Source organism: Ochotona princeps, chromosome 20 (assembly GCF_030435755.1).
Source record: "Ochotona princeps isolate mOchPri1 chromosome 20, mOchPri1.hap1, whole genome shotgun sequence".
NCBI lineage: Eukaryota > Metazoa > Chordata > Mammalia > Lagomorpha > Ochotonidae > Ochotona > Ochotona princeps.
Window position 1 is genome coordinate 10,498,536 of NC_080851.1, and position 21,195 is coordinate 10,519,730.

A 21,195-nucleotide genomic window follows, 5' to 3' on the forward strand; every position below is an offset into this window, starting at 1 on the left:
ACTTCCTCCACACTATTCCCACTACCTCCAATTCAAAAACAGCATAATCGCTCTCAGTGATTCATGAAATCCATAAATATTGGTAAATCTAACCAAACAAATATAACTCCTTAATAAGCCTTCCATTAGTCTTAAAAAGAGCTACAAATGTGTTGGCATAGTTTCACAAAAAAATACATCTAATTCTAAAAGCAAATTGCATTTAACTCACCAGGAAAGAATATCTAAGCACTAAAAATATTCCAAAAAGACAGATATGCAAAAGTGGCAGCAGTTTAGCAAGACATGGCAGGGGAGCCTGACAGTCACTAAGTCATCTGCAGTGTGACAGTGTACAGGAAGTCATGGTGTGTGCAGTCAGAAGAGATAACAAATGCCTCCTGGTGTCCCAACAGTGAGTGCCAACGTCCTCACCACACGGCCCCGGTGGGCGTTTTCTATATCACCATGTGTACCTGCCACTCTTCCCACTCAGGTCCATTTTACAGATGTGATCAAGCCTCAGAAGGGTTGAGAAACTCAGTTAAACTTGCACATTTTGAAGAAAAGAATTTACATCCATTTCTTTGGGAATCTAACAGCCCATCATGTGCTTTTGCCATCCTATCCTGTTTTCCTTTCAGTATTTGTAATTATAATCGGGGAGGAGGACATACATATAAAATGTTTAAATAACAAGCAAAAATAAAACACTGTTGTGCGTGTGTACACCTGTGCATTCCAAGACAGTGGAAATAACATAGACAAAAAACACAGCTAAAAATTAAACAAATGGTTAAAGCTGTTTTTCTTTTTCATCTATTTGGTGACATTACAAAACACTGAGAACTCTGGGTTCACACTCTGCAGCATGAGGTGGAAGTGCCCAACGTTGGCCTGACATCCCTAGCTGTCCAATGCCACACGGATGGGGGACTGGACAGGAGGAAGAAATGGAGGCACATCCTGTTGCTGGGTCCAGGGGAATGCTCAGATCCCATTTTAATGAATTTTAGGGCAAGTTGATCACTGCCTGATTTTTCAGCCCCCTTTCAATTTGTTCAGAACTCAGAGGAAATCTGGGAGTGTTTGGGGCCGAGGAACTCCAACACTGAGTTACTTTGGGAAGGATCGAACTTCTCGACAGACTGTCTCCCATCAAGAATGCCCCCTGCTTTGTAAACAATGTAACTTCATAGTCAACTTCAAACTACTGCTGTAAGACAAGTAAACTCCTAAGCTGTGGGAGATGACCAGGAAGACAGCACCGACTCTGGCCTTTCCTTCTTAGGTGGGACGCTTCATTTACGACTTGCTGTTTTCTGGGAAGCAGAGAAAATCAAGTCACAACCTGCCAGATGGCAACCTGAGGACAAGCCAGACTCACGTGGTGTTACAGATTAAAAATGGTCTGCTCGCCTAGAATTGAGCACACGCCTTCGTGTGAGCTAAATAAACCTATTTTCTTTATAAAGTACTAAGCCCTGCGAATTTAGTTACATTAACAGAATATGGGCTAATACTTGCAGGTTTTTTTCTTATTTTCTTCAGTGTGTTATAGTTACTGAGATATCATATATAGTATATCGTTCTGTACATTATAATGACTCTGCTTATATGCTAACTTTTCATGCTGTATCTAAGATGATTATGACATCAATGGCAGCCAATCAGGGCCCCTCAGGTTTGCTAAGCTGCATGGGTGTACCTGGCTGCCAATCCCAGCGATGTGTCCTGCCCACTCCCCTGAACAAATCCTTTGAATGTCAGTGAACTGTCCCAGTAAATGACAGCCTGTCATGGACATTGTCAGAGAAAATGGAAGACCATTTTATTACATAAAGTTTTTTTTTATTTTTTGTTAAAATGCAGTATTTATAGCAGTTTTTTTTATGAGCCATACTGTATATGTACACATGTATACAGCATAAACCAATCTGACCGCTACAGGGCATCTGGTTTCATCACTTTTTAAAATACTGTTTACGGGCCTTCTGCAATAGCGTAGTGGCTAAAGTCCTTGACTTAAATGCTCGGGATCCCATATGGGCGCCGGTTCTAATCCTGGTGGCCCCGCTTCCCATCCAGCTCCCTGCTTATGGCCTGGGAAAGCGCAAAGTCTTGGGACCCTGCATCCGCACGGGAGACCTAGAAGAGGCTTGGGCTCCTGGCTTCAGATTGGCTCAGCTCCAGCCATTGTGGCCACTTGGGGAGTGAATCATCAGATGGAAGATCTTCCTCTCTGTCTCTCCTCCTCTCTGTATATCTGCCTTCCCAATAAAAATAAATAAATCTTTACAAAAAAATAAAAATAAAAATATTGTTTACATAGTTGAGAGGGACGCACACCCATGAGGCCCTCTGAGTAGGGTGGGCAGGGTCAGGTTTGGAAGCAGGTGGGTGGAACAATTTTTATTTTCTCCTGTATCCTCAGAGGAGAATATCACACTACAGCAGCACCTGGGGAATGGCATTTTTATTTTAACTCTTCTCTCACCTTTATGATGGGAAATCCATTAAAAATTTTAAATAATCAACAATTTTCAGTCCTCGATGAACCTACCGGCTATGATATCACACAGCAAACACGCAACACTCAGCTAGTGAGTAAACTCTGCTTCTGCTAACCCAGCAGCACATTTTTATCAAGGGTCTCTTACTACCTGAGTACTAGGATTGTAGTGTGCTGTGACTTAAAAGAAGAGCTCTATAGTAGGGACAATAAAATTAACACTGATTTATTCCCAAGACACTGTTGGGAGCCACAGTTGAGATCTACCACGTCAAGCGCTTGACAGAAACTAACAGGTGTTGAACTGATGGCCTTTCTAGAGGTACACATTAAAGATCTATCCTGAATAAATTAAACAAAAGGATTTCATTTGATGGTTATATGTTGCATAAATAATTTTCGTGGTCTTTTATTTTATGAATTCACATCTCCAAAATATAGAGAAACTGTACGACAGATATGCGGTCATTAGACACCACAGAGGGTTTTGGTTTTTTTTTGAGATGTAAATTTCCAAAATGTGCCTCTTTGCTAAGGAAGAAGTGGGTTTTAAATAAATAGTTCAGGGGCCCGGCAGCGTGGCCTAGCGGCTAAAGTCCTCACCTTGAAAGCCCCAGGATCCCATATGGGCGCCAGTTCTAATCCCGGCAGCTCCACTTCCCATTCAGCTCCCTGCTTGTGGCCTGGGAAAGCAGTCGAGGACGGCCCAATGCATTGGGACACTGCACCCGCGTGGGAGACCCGGAAGAGGTTCCAGGTTCCCGGCATCGGATCGGCGTGCATCGCCCGTTGCGGCTCACTTGCGGAATGAATCATCGGATGGAAGATCTTCCTCTCTGTCTCTCCTCCTCTGTGTATATCTGGCTGTAATAAAATGAATAAATCTTTAAAAAAAAATAGTTCAAAGAGGAATATGAGTTTGTAACAGCTCTATAGAAAGTGCTTGAAATTTACCCATGAGGAGTAAATATTCACACTTCTGCAAAAAATAACTTGCTTTTGTTAACTCAGGACAGATGATAACAATCAGGAACTATTTTCTGAACAACTAAAGTCCTGAAAAATACCGCAATTCATGACTAGGAACGAAAGCAAATCTGTATGTAACGTAACACAAATACACTTACATAAAAAAGCCAACAGCACGTCATAGTTCACAATGCCTAAACGCCTTTAGAATGGGGTCTGCCTTCCAAAGTGTCAGTTACTTTCACTTACAGAAGTGGTCGGAGTCTCTTTTCTGCCTGCCTCTCTTCCTCTTCACTTTCCCACACAAATATTTCACTTACATTAAACCTGAGTGCATAAGGACATCTTGACAGTTTACTCCAGGATATGTGAGGTCCAGAACTTAAAATAGATTAAAATTATAAGCACCTATTAAAATAATGCTGTTATTTTATGGAATAGGTTTGTAGTTTATATTTCTTAATACAATTTTTAAAGTTTAGAAAGAGAACTCTGAGAAAGCCCCTCAAGGTCGAACTGTCAGCGACGCCCAAAAGGTAAGTCTGGAGACACCACACGTGAACAGAGCTGAGGAACCCAACCTGCAAACGGCTACCTCTCATCTGGGCTAACTGCCCAGGAGGCAGCCTGGCATCTCTGGGCACCTTGGGGACTGGCTGGTGATGACACCAGTTAGATTTTTGTATTTTCCTGCTACGGGCATAAATAGTCCCTGTGCTGGGGGCTGAGTTCCCGCCGAGTCTGTGGGAACAGAGGTCACGCTGCAGCACTTCTTAAGATACTCAGGGTGCAATCACTTTTCTGTCTTCATTGTACTCAACTAAAAAGCTCTCTGAGTTCTAGAAAAACATTTCACAATTAGACTGAAGTTGAACTGAGTTACAAGAAGTAATTACAGAAAAAGGAAAGGGGACTCAGGGGAACTGACTGCCTTATTCAGAAGGTTGCCTTTCAAACAATAATCTAGAAGAGAATCTATTAATTATTGAAGGAATTTTAATCTAAAGTTACGGATGACTTTAATAGGTACCACTCTAACATATTTTATTCCTCAGAATTGTATGCATAAAGAAAACCAACAACTTGCCTTTTAAAATTTTTAAATATTTAAATATAAATCAATCCAAATTTCAAATATATTAAAATGAGACCTTGAAAAAATTCGTATTTGAGAGCCAGAGAGAGGAGAGAGAGACAGAGTGAACGAGTGCCCATCTGCTGGTCACAAAATGCCTGCAAGCTAGCTGAAGCCCGGAGCCAGAAACCCAGCCCAGCCCTCCAACCCAAGTGGCCCAGATGCCAATGGAACCATCACCACTGCCTCGCAGGCAGCCAACGTCAGGGGCAGAGCCAACCACCGCTGTGGGGCCCTGGGCTAAAGGCCTGCCCCAAAGGATCCCTCACACAGAACAAATGTTCAATCTCTTGACAAGCAGACTCAAATGTTTCAGTTTCTAGAATCCAGGTTACCCCAAGTTACATTCCTGCTGCATTCAGCTTGAAAGTCAAAGTATCTGTCTCAAGAGTTTTGAAGCAGATGAATTATTAAATAATGCAGAAGTCTCACACATGACTAGCTTGCAGGACTATTCATTCATTAATGAGATAAGGTTGAGGAGAAAGGTATCCCCTTTTAAAATGTAAATTCATGACTTCAGTTTTTCCATATATTAATATTTGTTTTACGCAGAATTGTAAGATGCTCAAGTGTGTTGATATTCTGTTTATTTCCAGACTCAGCACAGGCATCTGAGAAGCCATACATATGCAGACACCTGGCCGTCTACGTTTCCATGAACTCAGCACAGCACGATCTTTTGCACTGACCCTTGTTGAAGTTATTTTCTAAGGCTCCCAAGGACTCTGTGGAATGCAACAGAGGAAGCAGATTCTGCATTATGCTTTAGATAATAAAGTTATAGAGGACTAAATTTACAAAAGTTTTAGTTTCAGATATAGTCAATGTTTGACCTTTTTTATCAAAAATATTTTATGCATATTTTGCTGACTTTAAGGAAAGACCAAGACTAGGATGCGGCACTTAGCCATCTCTGGTCTCCATGGCCATTCTTCAAAGGCTTGTGCAAAATGCCCTAAAAGTCAACGGGTTTTCTGCAGACTGAACGCCTCAGAAAGATAAACCGTGAGTGTACACTGACAGCAAAGCTGTGTGATCAATCATACAGCGAGCCCCGACTTTGGCTCAGAGTGGCTTGGCCCAAGTTCCAGCTCTGCCTCTGATGCCATCTTCCTGCTAATGCACTCTGGAAGGCAGTGGATGACGGTGCAAGTGCTTGGGTCCTTGCCACCCACGTGGAAGACCTCGACTGAGTTCCGGATTCCTGGCTACAGTCTAGTCAAGAACCAGCTGTTGTTGCGATGGGGAAGTAAACCCACAGATGGAAGCATCTCTCTCTTCCCTAGTCCTAAATTTCAAACTAACAAGTGTACAAGAAATGTACCGAATGATCCCTGTACTCATACTGGAGGAGAAGACCAAGATAGCAACCAGCTGCCTTTGTGTACGACTTACACAGTATCTGGACGGTCAGAAAATATAAGGACAGTAAATGTAGCAAGGACCAGCCTACACAAACTGAGAAAAGCGGCAAACAACCAGCTAAATGTCCACTGCCTTAGGGAAAAATTACTGGAAAGTTACTTTACCAATTTAACTGCATTCCACCTGACTTTTTTTTCTATTAAAGTTTAAATGAAAGGATCTCATTTGGAAAACAGCAACTACTATACCCTTTGAAAGAACATTTATCATCAATATAACCAGGATTTGGTGGAACTGTTTAGTACTACCTCATGAGAACTTACTGTATGTTCCACAACTATGTTTCAGTGACTTGAAATCAGTGAGATTATTTATAGAACGAAACACTTACCGCAAATCAGGGATTCCTCCACACCTTCCCCTTACCAGAAATATCGCTGGAAACAAGACTAAGATTCAGAAATTCACTTGGCATAAGAGCCAACATCTCAAGTGTGGCAATTTTTTCCAGAACAGGTTATACAAGATTTCTGTTATTCTTATCAAAATCCACTGTGATCTCTAACAATACATAATGCACATCAAATACAGTGTCATTTGATTTTGTAAAGAATAACTGCTGATATTTTGTAAATGAAAAAGAAAATAACCCGAATACTTTATCTGACACTGTAAGTCAATGAATTCCAAAAATGGGGGAAAAAAACTAAAGAAGTAAAAGGGAATTGAATGTTAATTAGCTGCTTATCAAACCTCTATAGGAAAAGAATTTTCTGAGCTTCTGTCAAGTTTATGCTTCCATAAAGTTGAAAGCTATACTGCTCTCATTTTAATAACCTAAAAAAAGCCATACGAGCCAAAAACAAAGCAAAACCAATAAATAAATAAAATTCATCAGGGTGCTGAGAATGCGAAGAAACCTAAGTGAACTAAATTCCAGAAAATGATGAATCCTCCCCAGAACAGAGAACAGCTGCTTTCATTCCTGGCAGAATGGAGGAAAGAGCGAGTAGCCAAAGTTCTAGCAGCTGCACGTCTTGCTGTAACAGATCAGAATTCCCAGGTACCCCAAGCCAGCATGATGAAGGTTACAACTATACTCAAACTTCTTTAAAGTAACACTTCATGTAATTATCACAGTAAGTTCATGAGTGTATAACCACTCTCTTTATGCAGTATTTTAAAATTTTGACATGACAGAGAGGAAAGACAGAGAGAAAGAGAGAGAGGGAGAGATTGATTCCAACTACAGTTTCATTCTCAAAATCTTAAGTCTGGGACTACAGCCAGAACTGGGCCAGAGCCAACAGTGAGGGAAAGAATACAAGCCTGCCACAGGAGTGCTAGGAGCCCAGTGACATGAGAGCCATCTCTCCATCTCTTGGGGTCCTCATTAGCAGGAAGCTGGGATCCAGAGCTGGATCCAGAGCTCAACCCAGCCATTCTATGTGAGATGTGGGCCTTAACGAACAGCGTAACCGAGACGGAAAGGTCATAGCTCAAAGTCGTAATGTGAGTGAGTGGTAGACCCAGAGCTTAGGCTCAAGGAGTGGCATTTCCTAGCTCTCAGTCTGTTCTCAGTAAACATTAAATCAATTTTTACACACCACTATGGTATGATCTGATTTACTAACCGAATGAATACAAATTATGAAGCACCTTTTTGAATTTGTCACAGCAAACTCAATATAGATATTCTAGACTGTCAAAGCACTGAAAAATTTGATAAACTAGTTAATTTTGTAGAATCAGATGCTTTTGATGGGAGGGGGTGCTGGTGTCCTTCCCCCACAGTTCTGATGTTTAAAATGCCAAATATTTGTTTTAGACCTGACATCTACTCTCTGCTCAAGCAATATTGATTGGCAGGCTAGCTTAGATTCTATCAAGAATACCTGTAGTTCTCCCTTTCCTCACTGCTGAGATGTGGTACTTTAGATATGCTTTCCATCATTTGTGAATGTGGACATCCATGCCTGATATCCATTATAATGTATTATCTGCAAATGGGCTTGGTACATTTCCAAGAACAAACTCCTAGAGAAATAAAATGACTAGAGCTTCAGAGAAATTGTGAACATCTGGGATTTTTACAAAGCATTTACAGAATTTCCTTTACCATTTAAAATGCTCCTTCTACCACCCAAACACCTGTAGGTATTATGTTGTTTGAATAAAGATTATAATGTGAATATTTTATATTCCATCTTTATAATCAACATCCCAGAAACCTGTAGCAAGTGAGTCTTTCACAGAATTAGCAATGAGCTTGCAAATGACTAGCGTCAAACTTTCCACATCAGATATATTTTCACAAGTCTAATTTCTGGGAGTGTTGTTTTCTAGGGATCCCCATGGAGGAGGAAGAATGTGCTGCCTGGGGCTTCCTCAACTTCCAGGAACTTCAGTAAGTACAGTGAGATGACAAGTGGCAGGAAATACCAGGAAAAGACAGATTTTAGCCAGTTCTTAAAAAGAAATTCATAAGAAACACTGAGCCATCACCCAAACATGTCCTGGAGCCTCAGCCTCCCGGCAACAGTCAACTTTATCCAGTGTTCTAATATTTCACAAAGGCCTTTCAAACATTAGCCACAGCTTTAACCCCAAAACCCATCCTTCTCTTGCCGTCACCAGTTCATAGATCCTGCTATCTTTTCTACTTCTATTGCTTGTTCTTTGCTGTTTTTACCTTCAAGTCATTTAGGTCTTCCCTTTGGCCTTTTGCAACTAATTTAATTGCTGGCAATTCTTTCAGAGTCTAGTTCTGGTACCCCATAATTGGCACACATATAGGAAAAAAAAATAAGTTTTCAATGGGTCACTTTTCGTCTGCCTGACAGAAATACTTACTTGGAGGTCACATCATAACCTCAAAGTCTGACCAATCTACTGTCTTCCCCTTACCCAAACTCTTTTTTCTGACTGAAAATTTCTGTTAACAGTAGTGAAAATTAACTTTCATTAACTGCTCACAGAATTAACATTATCATGTGTCAGGTACCTTCCAATATATTAGCCTATCTACTTCTCACAATTCCATGAAACAGGTGATGTAATGAAGAAATAGAATCCCTAAAGCAAGTAAGAGATTTGAACTCAGTTCCTCTAACTCAACCATGTGTCTCTCCCATAGACACAGAGACTGGTAGGCTTATCTGGCACACAGAGGGCCAACAGGAACTACTACAGCCAGGAAAAGAAGAGCTGAACTAACAGTTAATTGGGAATAAGACAGAAACCACTGAAAACTCAAGTAAAACCAAAGAAGACAGACTCCTAACTAAAAATACAAATAAAGAGGTTTTAAAATTGTACTCAACACTGGCCTTATTTGGAGCAAGTTCTTACACAGCAGGAATGTTAAACATGCTTGGTTTCATTCAGAATCTGGGTTATCAGAACCATTTCTCAGATTCTTTATCAAGAAATAAGACTTAAGCAGAGAAGCATTAAAGCCAATTGATATGATTTAATAAAACATTTATTTTTGAAGCCTATAAATGGGTAAGTTGTAAAATAGTGACAATATGAAGTATTAAACAATATTTTAATATTTTTACTCAAGTCTATTTTCTTTTGCTTTCTTTAAACAAAAACATGGATGAAAGCAAAACTCCTTTTAACTCCAAATTCAATGTTTGAATATTTTTGCTATTTTGAGCCCATCATACAGCAGAAGCAATTCATTTTCTTTCTTTTTTTTTTTTTTTTAGCAATTCACTTTCTTCAACACTTTATGCCACTCAGTGTTTAGCAATTACTTAACTTCACAATGTTCTGTCACACACATGGCCCACCTAAGTAATGAAAATCATAAAACTATATGTAAGCCAAGTCAATAGCACTTATAAGGTTAATACAACACAGCAACTATACGGCACACATATGCATTAGGCCCTTCTAGATATAAGCCAGAAATAAGATTTGTTTAAAACCAAGGTCCTTACGTACAAGGAAAACTGTTGATAAAAGAAGCTGGTCTACAGTTTTAACAAATAGAAGAGCAAAGGGGAGTATACGGTTTATATGGTTGACGACATTTGATACAAACACATTTGCTATTCCATAACGAACTGGTTTCCTACCTCAAGAGATCATTTGCAGGCTTGCCAGGCATTCTGTTACTCACCCATTAAGTTTCCTTACATAAAACATAAACTTACATTTATAGTAACAACAGAATTTTATATTGCTATTCAATTTTACAAGGAGCAAACATTAGAATAAAAAATCGGTAAAACACACTGACCATCTATATCATTCAGCCATCTCAATACCCCTGAAAATTGGGGCTAAAATGAACCACTGATGAACAGTATTTAAAGAGCAATGTATTATCTCGTGTGATTTACAAATTAAGCAAAACCCAATCATCTTCCATGGAAAAGGTCACAGTATTTGAAAATTAGGAATGTCCGGATGCTGATTTTCATCCAAGTGGTGACCCAAGCCGTCAGGTGGGAATAAATTCTAAACTCACACTTACTTGCATCACCTCAGTTTCATAATCCAATAAATGACAAAAAATACGAACAACGAGAACAGCATCATATAGCACAAAAGCTTTGTTTGGCTTCCTCTGGATAAAATTTTAAGTTTTCCCATAGTTTTCCCTAGAAACCCTGTTGTAGAATCAAACTGTGAATCCTACAAGAGGAGAAGAAAAAGAAAATAGGACTGTTAGATTCCAGTATTCAACATTCAAATAATTCATTATATTGCTATAAAGATTGCATTTTTAATAATTTTTGTGTTTAATCAATTCTAGGAGCCTATTTCTAAAGTCGGGTAAACGGCATCATTATTCCATGTAAGACAAAGCAATTCTCTCAATGAATGCATTTCACTATTTCATTGAAAAACAAACCAAAAACAAAGGTAAACAATATACACTATATCATATAGGCTTTTGCTCACCTTTTCCTTTGACATTTGCTCCCCAAGGTCAAATGACTGACTACTATAAAGTTATAGAAATTCATTTAAAATTTAATATGCTTTTTAGTCTAATGTTGTTTTACTTTCAAAATCATGTTGCTCAGCTAGCTGCCTCTGAAGTACAACAGAATCCACTGAAAGTTAGGAGAAAATCACGTGAAAGATGGCAAAATATTGAAGGAAGCATAAACACTGGCAAAGAAACAATCACGTTAGAACACAGACAGAAACGTCCAGAAGATAAGAGATCGGGACCAGAGTTGTGGTGCCAATGGATTAACTCACTCTCTGTGATACAGCATCCTATATAAGCACCAGTCCTTGCTATGCACCTGAGAAAGCAGTGGAAGATGGCCCAACTATCTAGGCCCCTGCCATCCATCGGGGAGATACTGATGGGGTTTTAGGCTCCTGGCTTAGACCTGGCCCAGCCTAGTCATTGCAGGTATTTGGGGAACGAAGAAATAAATGGAAAAATCTCTGTCTCTCCCTATCTCACTTTAACTCTTCCTTTCAAACAAAACAATGGGAAAAAAAAGGAGAGAGAAAGAGAGAGAGAGAGGTCTAGATACAGATTAGAAATATTACACTTTCTTAGAAATTTCAATATCCTAAAATACAAAGATGGAGCATAACAACAGCCTTTGCCTAGTTCAGTGTCTACCTCTGTGGTTCTTTCCCAGGATACTGAATCACAATCATTTGGGTTACTTTTTTTTCTAAAATATAAGCCTAGCTCCATCTGCATGAAACCTGAAATCAGTATATTAGAACTACAACTGGGCAAACGAATTTGCAAAGGTTTCCTAGGCGACTGTACAGGTTAATGAGAATGATACTTTCAATGCCACATTCATTTTTTATAAATACAATTTTTAAAGCATTCAGAGAACCAAGAAGTAGTCCAGGGACATTTGACATCCAGAATTAATCCTAAGGAATGGCAGAAGTCTTTCAAAATCACAAGTGTATGTGGCTGAGTTGCTGAGCTTACTTAGGACAGAGATACAAGGTCCCTTGCTGTTCTAGAGTGATGATGGAGTAGGGCCAGACCGAAGGCAGGAAGTGGGAACACCATTCAGGTCTCCCACACACGATATCAACTGCTGCCCTTAATGTCCACACCAGCAACAAAGTGGAATTTGTGAGTAAAGCCAGGCCTCACACCCGGGCACTCTGACATAGAACACAGGTCTTCACCAGCGCCTGAAGTGCCCAACCACTCACCCTTAAAGAGCTTTGTGACTGCTGGCAGTCTGCGCTCATATGTACCTCTAAGACCACGGAAAATAGTAATTTGTCCTGAGTCCTTCATGTTTCTGAAGAAGAATTAAAGATAAACTGGTTTCCACCTCATCCTCCCACTGTCAGCCAAAAATTTAAAAAAGAGGAATTATGGCAAAAATAACCCTCAAACTTATTTCAAATCAACTACATAAAAATGGACCAGAATCCTGAATTTCTTATCTCTAGATCTAGCATTTCAACATGGACAAAACAGGGCCTGGCGGCATGGCCTAGCGGCTAAAGTCCTCGCCTTGAAAGCCCCGGGATCCCATATGGGCGCCGGTTCTAATCCCGGCAGCTCCACTTCCCATCCAGCTCTCTGCTTGTGGCCTGGGAAAACAGTCGAGGACGGCCCAAAGCTTTGGGACCCTGCACCCACGTGGGAGACCCAGAAGAGGTTCCTGGTTCCCGGCATCGGATTGGTGCATACCGGCCCGTTGCGGCTCACTTGGGGAGTGAAACATCGGATGGAAGATCTTCCTCTCTGTCTCTCCTCCTCTCTGTATATCTGGCTTTCCAATAATAATAAAAAAATCTTTAAAAAAAATGGACAAAACATTATTCTTGATTAACAGAACAAATTTGAGACTATTAGATGAGGTTTGTTAGTTAGTCATAACTACTTACCATTTCAGCTAGTAATTTATTTTGATGTTTAACTTCATGGCCTATTTCAATGGACAGCTACAAAAAGGAAAGCACAAACATTATCATTTAAAAACACACATGCAAGTGTTATAAAGAAAAATACCATTTTAAGCATTTGAATTTTCTCAAATGAAACTTCAGTTTATAAAGTAATACTCTCCTTGTGACACTTTCTTCATTGAAATTAATAGAAAATAAACTTGGACCCTCTGTTCTTCCCTATGTTCATATTCAATTCCATCATATACACAGAGCACTTCTTTCTGGCTCTCACATCCTGTGTGCTTTTTTTTTTTTTTAATTTATTAATGCTACTCATAGAATTCATTTATTTTTATTTTTCCTTCTTATCACAAGTACCTGTATAGTCAATACAAAGTAAGACATAAACACTAAATCTTTCCTAATAAATGAGACGTTAATTTCAAATTGTCTAAATTGAGTATTTCTTAAGATTTTAAAATACATGAAAAATACTTGCAAGCTAATGTTACCTATATCTTGAGTTAGCCAAACAAGGATCTGAGCCAACAAGACACAATATCATGGGGAATGACAGCTGCACTTCAGCCAAAAGCTGCTTAACGCTTCCTGTGACAAATTCATCAAGGCTGTTACTTCTAAGAAGCTTAAATACAAACAACTACTCAACAGTGTGGGACATTAGTGCCAATACTGGTCTCAACTGATGTGGGAAACATTTTAGGTAATTTGACACAAAACTACACCAGAATTCTGCTGAGATTTTACACAGAGAAACTGAAGCAACTATAAAGCCAGATAATCCAAAAACCTAATTAGTTTCTATAATTTTTAGTCATGCCAGAAAAGAAATCTACAGAATGTAAAAATTTCTTCTTTCAAGAGTCTAACTTTGTCAACAGTGTAGTTTTTTAACTATATTTATTACTTAAATCTTTCAAATATTACATTTCTGTAGATAATGTAATTTATTTCACAGATCAACAACTACTTATTTCAACAGCTTTAAACATTTCAATATTGTTTCAAACTGCAACGGTGTCCAGGCTGAATAAATTTGATTTTCAAAAGACTATAATGAAATGCCAATTAAGCTTTTGGCAATACAGGCTTCTACAGAATACTTCCTGAGTATGCAGCATGCGTATTATAATGCAGAATGAACCATAGACACAATTCAACATCATCTTTGTGTAAGCCATTTCTTCAATGCAAATTTACTCAGTATGACTGACAAGGAATTATGCCAGGTGTTGTGTGGAATGTAAAAGTAAGTACAATTCAAAACCCTCTTTTCTAGTAAATTTACCTCACATACAAGTAATTCCAATGCAAATCACTAGGCAACAATAATGAACCTGACAGATGTTCCTAACAAAAGTTACTCTGGGCTGTGTACACAGATGGCGGTGGGCGGGAGGAGCAGCAGCAATGCAGAGCTCCTCTGGACCGGCAAGACAGGCCAGGAGACACAGGAGAGTGGGGTGCGAGACACAGGGCGGGAGAGCGACAGGACAGAGCCCGCAGGCGTGCACGCTGGAAGGAAGTGAAGGGAGCCTACAACTGGGGCCGGCCCTTGAAAGGCATCTTCAATCAAACCAGACAGAGGTTTATTACATCATAGGAAGTCATTAAAGACTTCCGGGAGCACAGGATGTTAATTTCAGAAAAAGTAAAAATACGATTGTGGTGACAGTGTGCGGCTCAGACCAGGATGCGCAGAAAGCCAGGACAGAGAGGTTAAGATGTTATCCCACTAGCTCACTCAAGAAAACGGGATGTAGTGTTGGAATTACAGGAAAAGCATTAAGCCTGCACGGTTCATATAAGGCACGGGTGTGGGAATAAGAAAACCTAAGATTTGTACTTGTGGAGAAAAGCAGCAGCTAGAAGAGTTAGACGAGGTGGAAGACAGAAAACCCTATTTCAGACATTACTGTGCACAGCATATAACATTTTTTAGAGTGTTATCAATATATATACAGTAAATGTACCATGTACTTTCACATGCCATATTCCCCAGCCTCACAGCTTCATATAAACCATGAGAGCACACTGACCTCATGGAATTATGGGATTTAGGCACTGAATTTCTTAGTACAATGCTAATAAAAGCCTAGTTTCTATGAATGCAATGCACCTATAGCAAGGCTGAAGTGCAGACCTCACCCGGGGCGTACTTACGGATTTGATAGCACTGACTTTGCTCCTCAGACTTTCAGTGAGTCTCTCGTTCTCCTCCTCACAGGCGCTGTAGCCACTGCCAGCATAGCCGTAGTTGCCAGGAGGAACTCCGTCACCTGCAGCGTCAGTCACAGAACAGCTCTAGCACAATCGGAAGCCACTTGGGCAGGGCTAACACTTAGGAAAGAACCCAAACAGACCCCTGGAGGGCGTTGCAGACCACCATGTATGCCGTATGCCATAGCATGCATGCCCCAGGTGAACTTTTCAAAGTAGTAACCAGAGATCAGGACCACGGTTCCCATTATCCTCCCCCCCTCAGAGAATATTCAATTCATTTCAACACACATTTATAGAGAGCTTCAGGGGAAGGAGTGGGGTGCAATTCTAGCAGAGATGGATCACTCCTGGAGAATGTTAGCCAACAAAGAAAACAAGTTCTTACTTGGGGTTGCTCTGAGAGAGTTTATATAGATGGCGGCAGTCAAAAGACCGACTCCACCACTGTACCTAAAATGGTATGTGATTTTCATCAGGGAATTAAACAACAGGTGGAATGTTAGAAGATACATATGGAAAAAGTATTGCTCACGGTGTTCTTTCACCACAGTTCTCTTACAATAGAACGATTCCAGTGTCTGTTGAAGAATGGTGATCATTCTGGACACACAGTAAGGGGAACAGGATGGAAGTGACCAGAATGACCCAGCATTACTTGGAGGGTCACACAAAGCTGGCAGAAGTAAACAGCAAGGGAACAGCTGCAGGACAGGACAATGGGACCACAGCCAACTGCACGACAACCTGGGAAAAATACGGCAGGTAAAGGGGAGGTCTCCACACACTCCAAGTGCAGACAACTGTTCCTCAAGTGTGCAACTCTTCTACGGAGTCCACTGGCCTGAGCCAGTCCAAGGCTCGGACATTTGGTTGGACTGATCTAAAGTTTGAAGTCTATCGCATTTGGGCCACGGAAAACACAGCTCACAGGAGCCTGAGACTGCATTCCAATGCGGTATGCCGGTGACTCAACCAGTGGCCTAACCTCTAAGTCAAACACCTGTCCCTGTTCTATTTATTCAAGATGAAATTCTGTTGCTTCTTGCACAGAAATCTGCCACTGCACATTTCTATTAGTTTAGCCTTTCAAATAAGCAAATCTTTTAATTAAAAAAAATCACCCACCCCTAATGTTCTGCACACAAATATTTATTAAAATCATTATTATTCTACATCAAAAATTGCAGGTCAATACACATTAATAAAATGATAATAAACTTCTAGGCCCATCACAATTGCCTATTGGCTAATTCTTCTCCTGAAACGTCCAGAATCCCGTACGGGTACCAGTTTGTTTCCTACTTGCTCCACTTCCCATCCAGCCTCCCACTTCTGGCCTACAAAAGCAGTAAAGGATTGTCCAAAGCCTTGGGACCCTGTACCCATGCAGGAGACCTGCATGAAGCTCCTGGCTCCTAGTTTTGGATCTGACTCAGCTCCAACTATTGTAGCCACTTGGGGAGCGAACCACTGGATGGAAGATCTTTCTCTCTGTCTCTGCTTCTCTCTGTTTATCTGCCTTTCAAATAAAAACAAATAAATCTTATTTTTTAAAAAAGCCGTTGCTTGATACACTGTAATCTATTTCAACAGTTCCCTAAACAATGTGCTATCCGGATTAAGAAAAATCACTTTTCAAGTCCCTTTTCTACAACTTAACCAGGCACACTGCAGTACAAAAAGGTAAGTGGGCTTCAGGGTTAATTTATGAAAATGGGAACTCCTTGGCCTGGCATGTCACCTCCACAATTTGGTCTCACATTTGCTAGCTCACATCAAATCAGACATAACCGCTTCCCTATGGCATCCACAGTCCTAGTGCTACGGCATTTTCTTCTTTGGCCACTGTCTCACCTGGCCTGCATCATTCACTCTGCCATGTGAGGTACTGTTTGCACAACTCATTCTGTATATGTGTAGGGCCAGCCTGTGCTGTGGCTCACCTGTGCACTTGGCAAGCGCCAACAGGCAACAAGCACGCCGCAGGGCTCCTTCGGACGTATAATGTCTACTGTCACTGAGGACAGTGAAAAACTCGGAGGCGGACAAACAACTCAACTGCCTCAAATTCATTTGTTTGTCTTCAGTCTATGAGATGAGCAGTCATAAACGGTTTCTTGTAGACAGCCTATTAATGAAGGTTCAAGTCCACATTGATAATTTTTGCTGACCTTAAACCTCTGACACTTTTCTAAAACTGTTTTTGACCATATTATAACAATGACTGACAGACAATGTCTTCTTCCCACGTACCCACATAATTCTCAAATGTACTGTGCTGATTTAGATGGGTTTTTTCTCCCTCTCCCCCCCCCCCCTTGGTTTTTAAACATCTCCTAAGAGTTTCAGAAGCAGAACAGGCAGTCCCCACAGCTGCTCAACAGTGGAACAGGATTAGATAAGAAATGTTCCAGGCCAACTGCCTTTGACCCCATCTTGCACCCCAATGCCAGTGAAGTAATGACGTGTACTTATACCTCTGAAACTCGCTGCCAGCAGACTAACCTCACCATTATCAACGTGCTTGGCATGCAACGTCCATTCCTCACATTTCCCTTCTAAAACCCAAGGACAGTCGGGGAGGAAATTCCAGCCATCGCCTCCACAGGGGCAACACCATCGCACAGCCCCCACACAACTGCCATTAGCACCTGTGGACAGCGCACCCCCGTCCTACGCTGTTCCAACGTGGGGATGACTCGGACCTAAGAAACCTCTCGAATCGGGACCCGTGACGAGCCTCCACTCGGCCCCGTCAGCATGGATCCCCGGCGCACACCGCGGGCCGCCCCGGGGCCGGGGACAGGGCGCCCGACTCCGCACACCTCAGCCCGCCTCTTACCCAGGCCTGCACGCCTCATCCTGCCAGAGGAGGGAGGAAGAAGGCAGGCGGGGGTGGAGGGGCTAGGAAAGGGCCAGAGGCCACCCGGGCCGCGCCTTCCGTCCTGGGGCCGCCGCCAAGCAGCAACTTCTTCACACAAGCGCCACGACAACAGTGAATCCGAACACCGCGCCCGCTGATGGCGTCACCCTGACGCTCAAGGGCGCTCTGCGAGAGGGCTGAATGGCATTGTGGGAAATGTAGTTTCCCCTAGACGTAGGGTAACGGCGCGGGAAGGGCGACGTGGACCGGCATCCTGGAATAGTCAGGACTTCCGGAAGAAGTTGCCAGCTGCTCTGGTTTCCGGCTTCTTACTGGATCTCAACTTTTTGGCTTCTGTCCGGCAGGTTGTCAGGTCCCAGGACTGTGCGGCTGGCTGTTGCTTCCTGAATTTAACCCCGTGGATATGCTTTCTCGGGTTGACTTACCTTTCTTGTTTCATGGTAGTACCCACTCTTTACCTCCCGAGTTAGTTCAGGAAAGTCAGGTAATTTTGTTCAAGTTTCTCATTTTGCCAACAAAAAAATACATGCAGGCCACAAGCAGGGACTGGATGTGAAGTGGAGCAGCCAGGATACGAACTGGTGCCCTTATGGCATAATGAACAAAGAATGATAGGATTTCTTAGTTGTTTTCCTTTTTCTGTGAAGTAATGTGGCCTTTGGGGACTGCCAAGGTCCACACTCAGATATGGACTTAACACATTCACCTCATACTTACACTGAGTCTTAATATATTCCCAAGCATTGTGGGTCCACAGGAATCCTGTGTTCATGGGACATTGTAAGAATTAGATACTGATGGGGTGGCAGAGAACAGTGACAATGCATATGTGCGCTACCATGTTCCATTAGACTCCATTCACAAAACACAATGTCAAGTGTAAACGTATTCAGAACATTGTGTCAGTGAACATAACGCAAATTTTAAGCATGGTAACCTTCTGAGCCAGTTTGCTGTGCATGCCATGAAATGAGTCTGGTCTTCAGAAAGAAATTTTTCAAGAAAACTAGGCCCTAATTGACAAAGAAAGGGCAAGGGGGTGGGTGAATACAGAGGCAATATGCATCCACAGAGAGAAATTGAGCAAAGTGAAATATTTAAACAGAACAGCAAAATTCATAAGGAACAAAGCAGTTTCTGTACACATGAGATGTTCCAGGGAAAGGAAGGAGGGCAGGTTGCACAGTCCTCCCAAACTCACCACCTACCTGGTTTCTGCCAAAAGTAAATGATTCAAGTGATTAATGAGCCATAAATGAGTGAAATGCTTCTGCCTTAGCATGTGCAGTCAGCAGACAGCTCCTCCGGGTGACTGTGGTCCCAGCAGACCCACTCAGCAGGGTGGTATTACAGGGGTGAGGTTTGTGCTTGCATTGCACTCCAAGATAATTCTCTCTTCCAGCACTTTTAGTGCATTACAAAGTCTCCATTTTGGGAAATGAATCCATCCTTAATGTCAATTCATCAGTAACTGTGATTTTTTTCTGAATATATGGCAATACAGTAGAAGAGTATTTAAAGTTCTATTTCCAAATGGGTGCTTTAATGTTCCAGTTTTGAAGACGTCTTTGACATTTCTATAACATCCGTTTAGATTAAATAAGATAGATTTGATTTCCATTTCCTAGAAAATAACAGTGTTGTGTGTTTTTAAAGGTCCTGAATTAACTAGCATTCATGATCGATTAGTCAAGTTGATAGTCATTTTATTTTAATGTCATTTATTATTCAGGAATCATTGATTTATGTCATTTGAAGCATTCAAATTACAAACAGAAATCTGAAATATAGAGCTAAATCTTATTCTTATAGCACTGTTTGACACTCTGTCAGACATGTTATTCTTATTACTTTACTCATTGACTTGATATTTGCCCCAGTAGTGCATTTATTTATGTACATATGTGAGGCAAGAAATTTCAATAAATTCTTCACAAATTGAAATGTGCTGTCAGTCTTTATGCAACAGACATTGCCTTAATTATTTCTGCTTTTCAAAACAGTCATGACTCTTTGTGAACTGAGCCAAAACTGTATCGCAAGTATTTACTAAGAATTATGCTATAGCCCAAGGCTAAAAGGTCCAGTTTTGTTACTTTTTTGGAGGGTTTGTTTTAAATCACAATGTGACAACCATCTGAAATGGCCCAATTTTTATGTTCAATCCTCGGTTCTTTTTAATCATACAAACTAAATGTAATTGTTGAATATCAGACAGCTGTAAATGTTTTAACCATCACCCAAGAATCAATATTATTTGATATCTGTATTATAGGAGAATCAAGTCTCAAACTCAGAAAACTTACTTGTGCCCTTACAATGTGCTTCGTATGTCTGATTTGTTCTGACATCTCGGTTTGCTTTTAGGGTACATCCATATCAGCAGATACTGCGCTACTCTCATGCTGTAAATGAGGATGCTACAAAAAGTTCATTAGAAAGATGTATTTCTTGGTGAAAAAGAACTATTGAAATACATTCACATGCAAGTCTTGGAAAATTTCACAGAACACAAGTATTCTAAAAAAAACTATCCACAAATTTTAAAATTGTATTCCACAGTAAAACTTACATTTTACTTTAATTTTCCATAAATCTTTGAAGCATAAAAAAGAGAAAGTTTTGATAAGCATCACTGCATTAAAAATAAGAACACCTGGGATCTGGATTTAGTCTAGCAGGATGTGATGTCACGTAGGACAGCTGCTTTCCATATTGTTTTGCCTGTGTTCATGCCTGGCTCCTCTCTCCATACTAACTTGCTGCTAACGCATGGATCCTGGGAGCAGCAGAGGATGGCGCAAGTCATTGGGCATGCTGCTCAGATGTAAGACCTGGACTGAGTTTCCAGGCAGCTTCAGCCTGGCTTAGCACCAGTTGTTGAGGGATCTAGGAGAGAATGAATCAGTAGATAGAAGAAGCTCACCCAGTCTCTCTTTCTTTCAGATAATTAGTTAAAATTTTAAACTATAATAATTGTTCTCATTAGACAACACCATTAAGCTAATTCATCTCCAAGTTCAGGCATTCCTTATGGGTGCTGATTTGTGTTCCAGCTACTCCGCTTCCCATCCAGCCTCCTGCTTATGGCCTGGGAAAGCAGTAGAGGACAGCCCAAATCCTTGGGACCCTGGACCCATGTGGGAGACCCAGAGGAGGTTCCTATATCTTGGCTACTGGCTTTGGATCAGCTCAGCTGTAAGCATTGCAGTCATATGGAGAATGAACCAGCAGACGGAATATCTT

At 41.0% G+C, this 21,195-nt stretch overlaps 1 protein-coding gene across 2 annotated transcripts in view; it reads right to left on the reverse strand.

Annotated features, from left to right (window-relative positions):
• Positions 1-18,341, reverse strand: part of BET1 (Bet1 golgi vesicular membrane trafficking protein) — a 38,937-nt gene extending 20,596 nt beyond the window's left edge. Inside the window, exons 1-4 of one of the 2 annotated variants that reach the window (XM_012926145.2) lie at positions 17,908-18,331; positions 15,006-15,121; positions 12,819-12,875; positions 10,453-10,613 (exon numbers count right to left, since the gene is read on the reverse strand). In XM_012926145.2, coding sequence (XP_012781599.2) covers positions 10,458-10,613; positions 12,819-12,875; positions 15,006-15,121; positions 17,908-17,926 — 348 coding nt within the window. In that variant the 5' untranslated portion in view covers positions 17,927-18,331 and the 3' untranslated portion in view covers positions 10,453-10,457. Of the gene's footprint in view, positions 1-10,452; positions 10,614-12,818; positions 12,876-15,005; positions 15,122-17,907 lie in introns of both variants that reach the window. The other variant, XM_058678235.1, reaches the window with a different exon arrangement.
• Between the last annotated feature and the right edge of the window lie 2,854 nt (positions 18,342-21,195).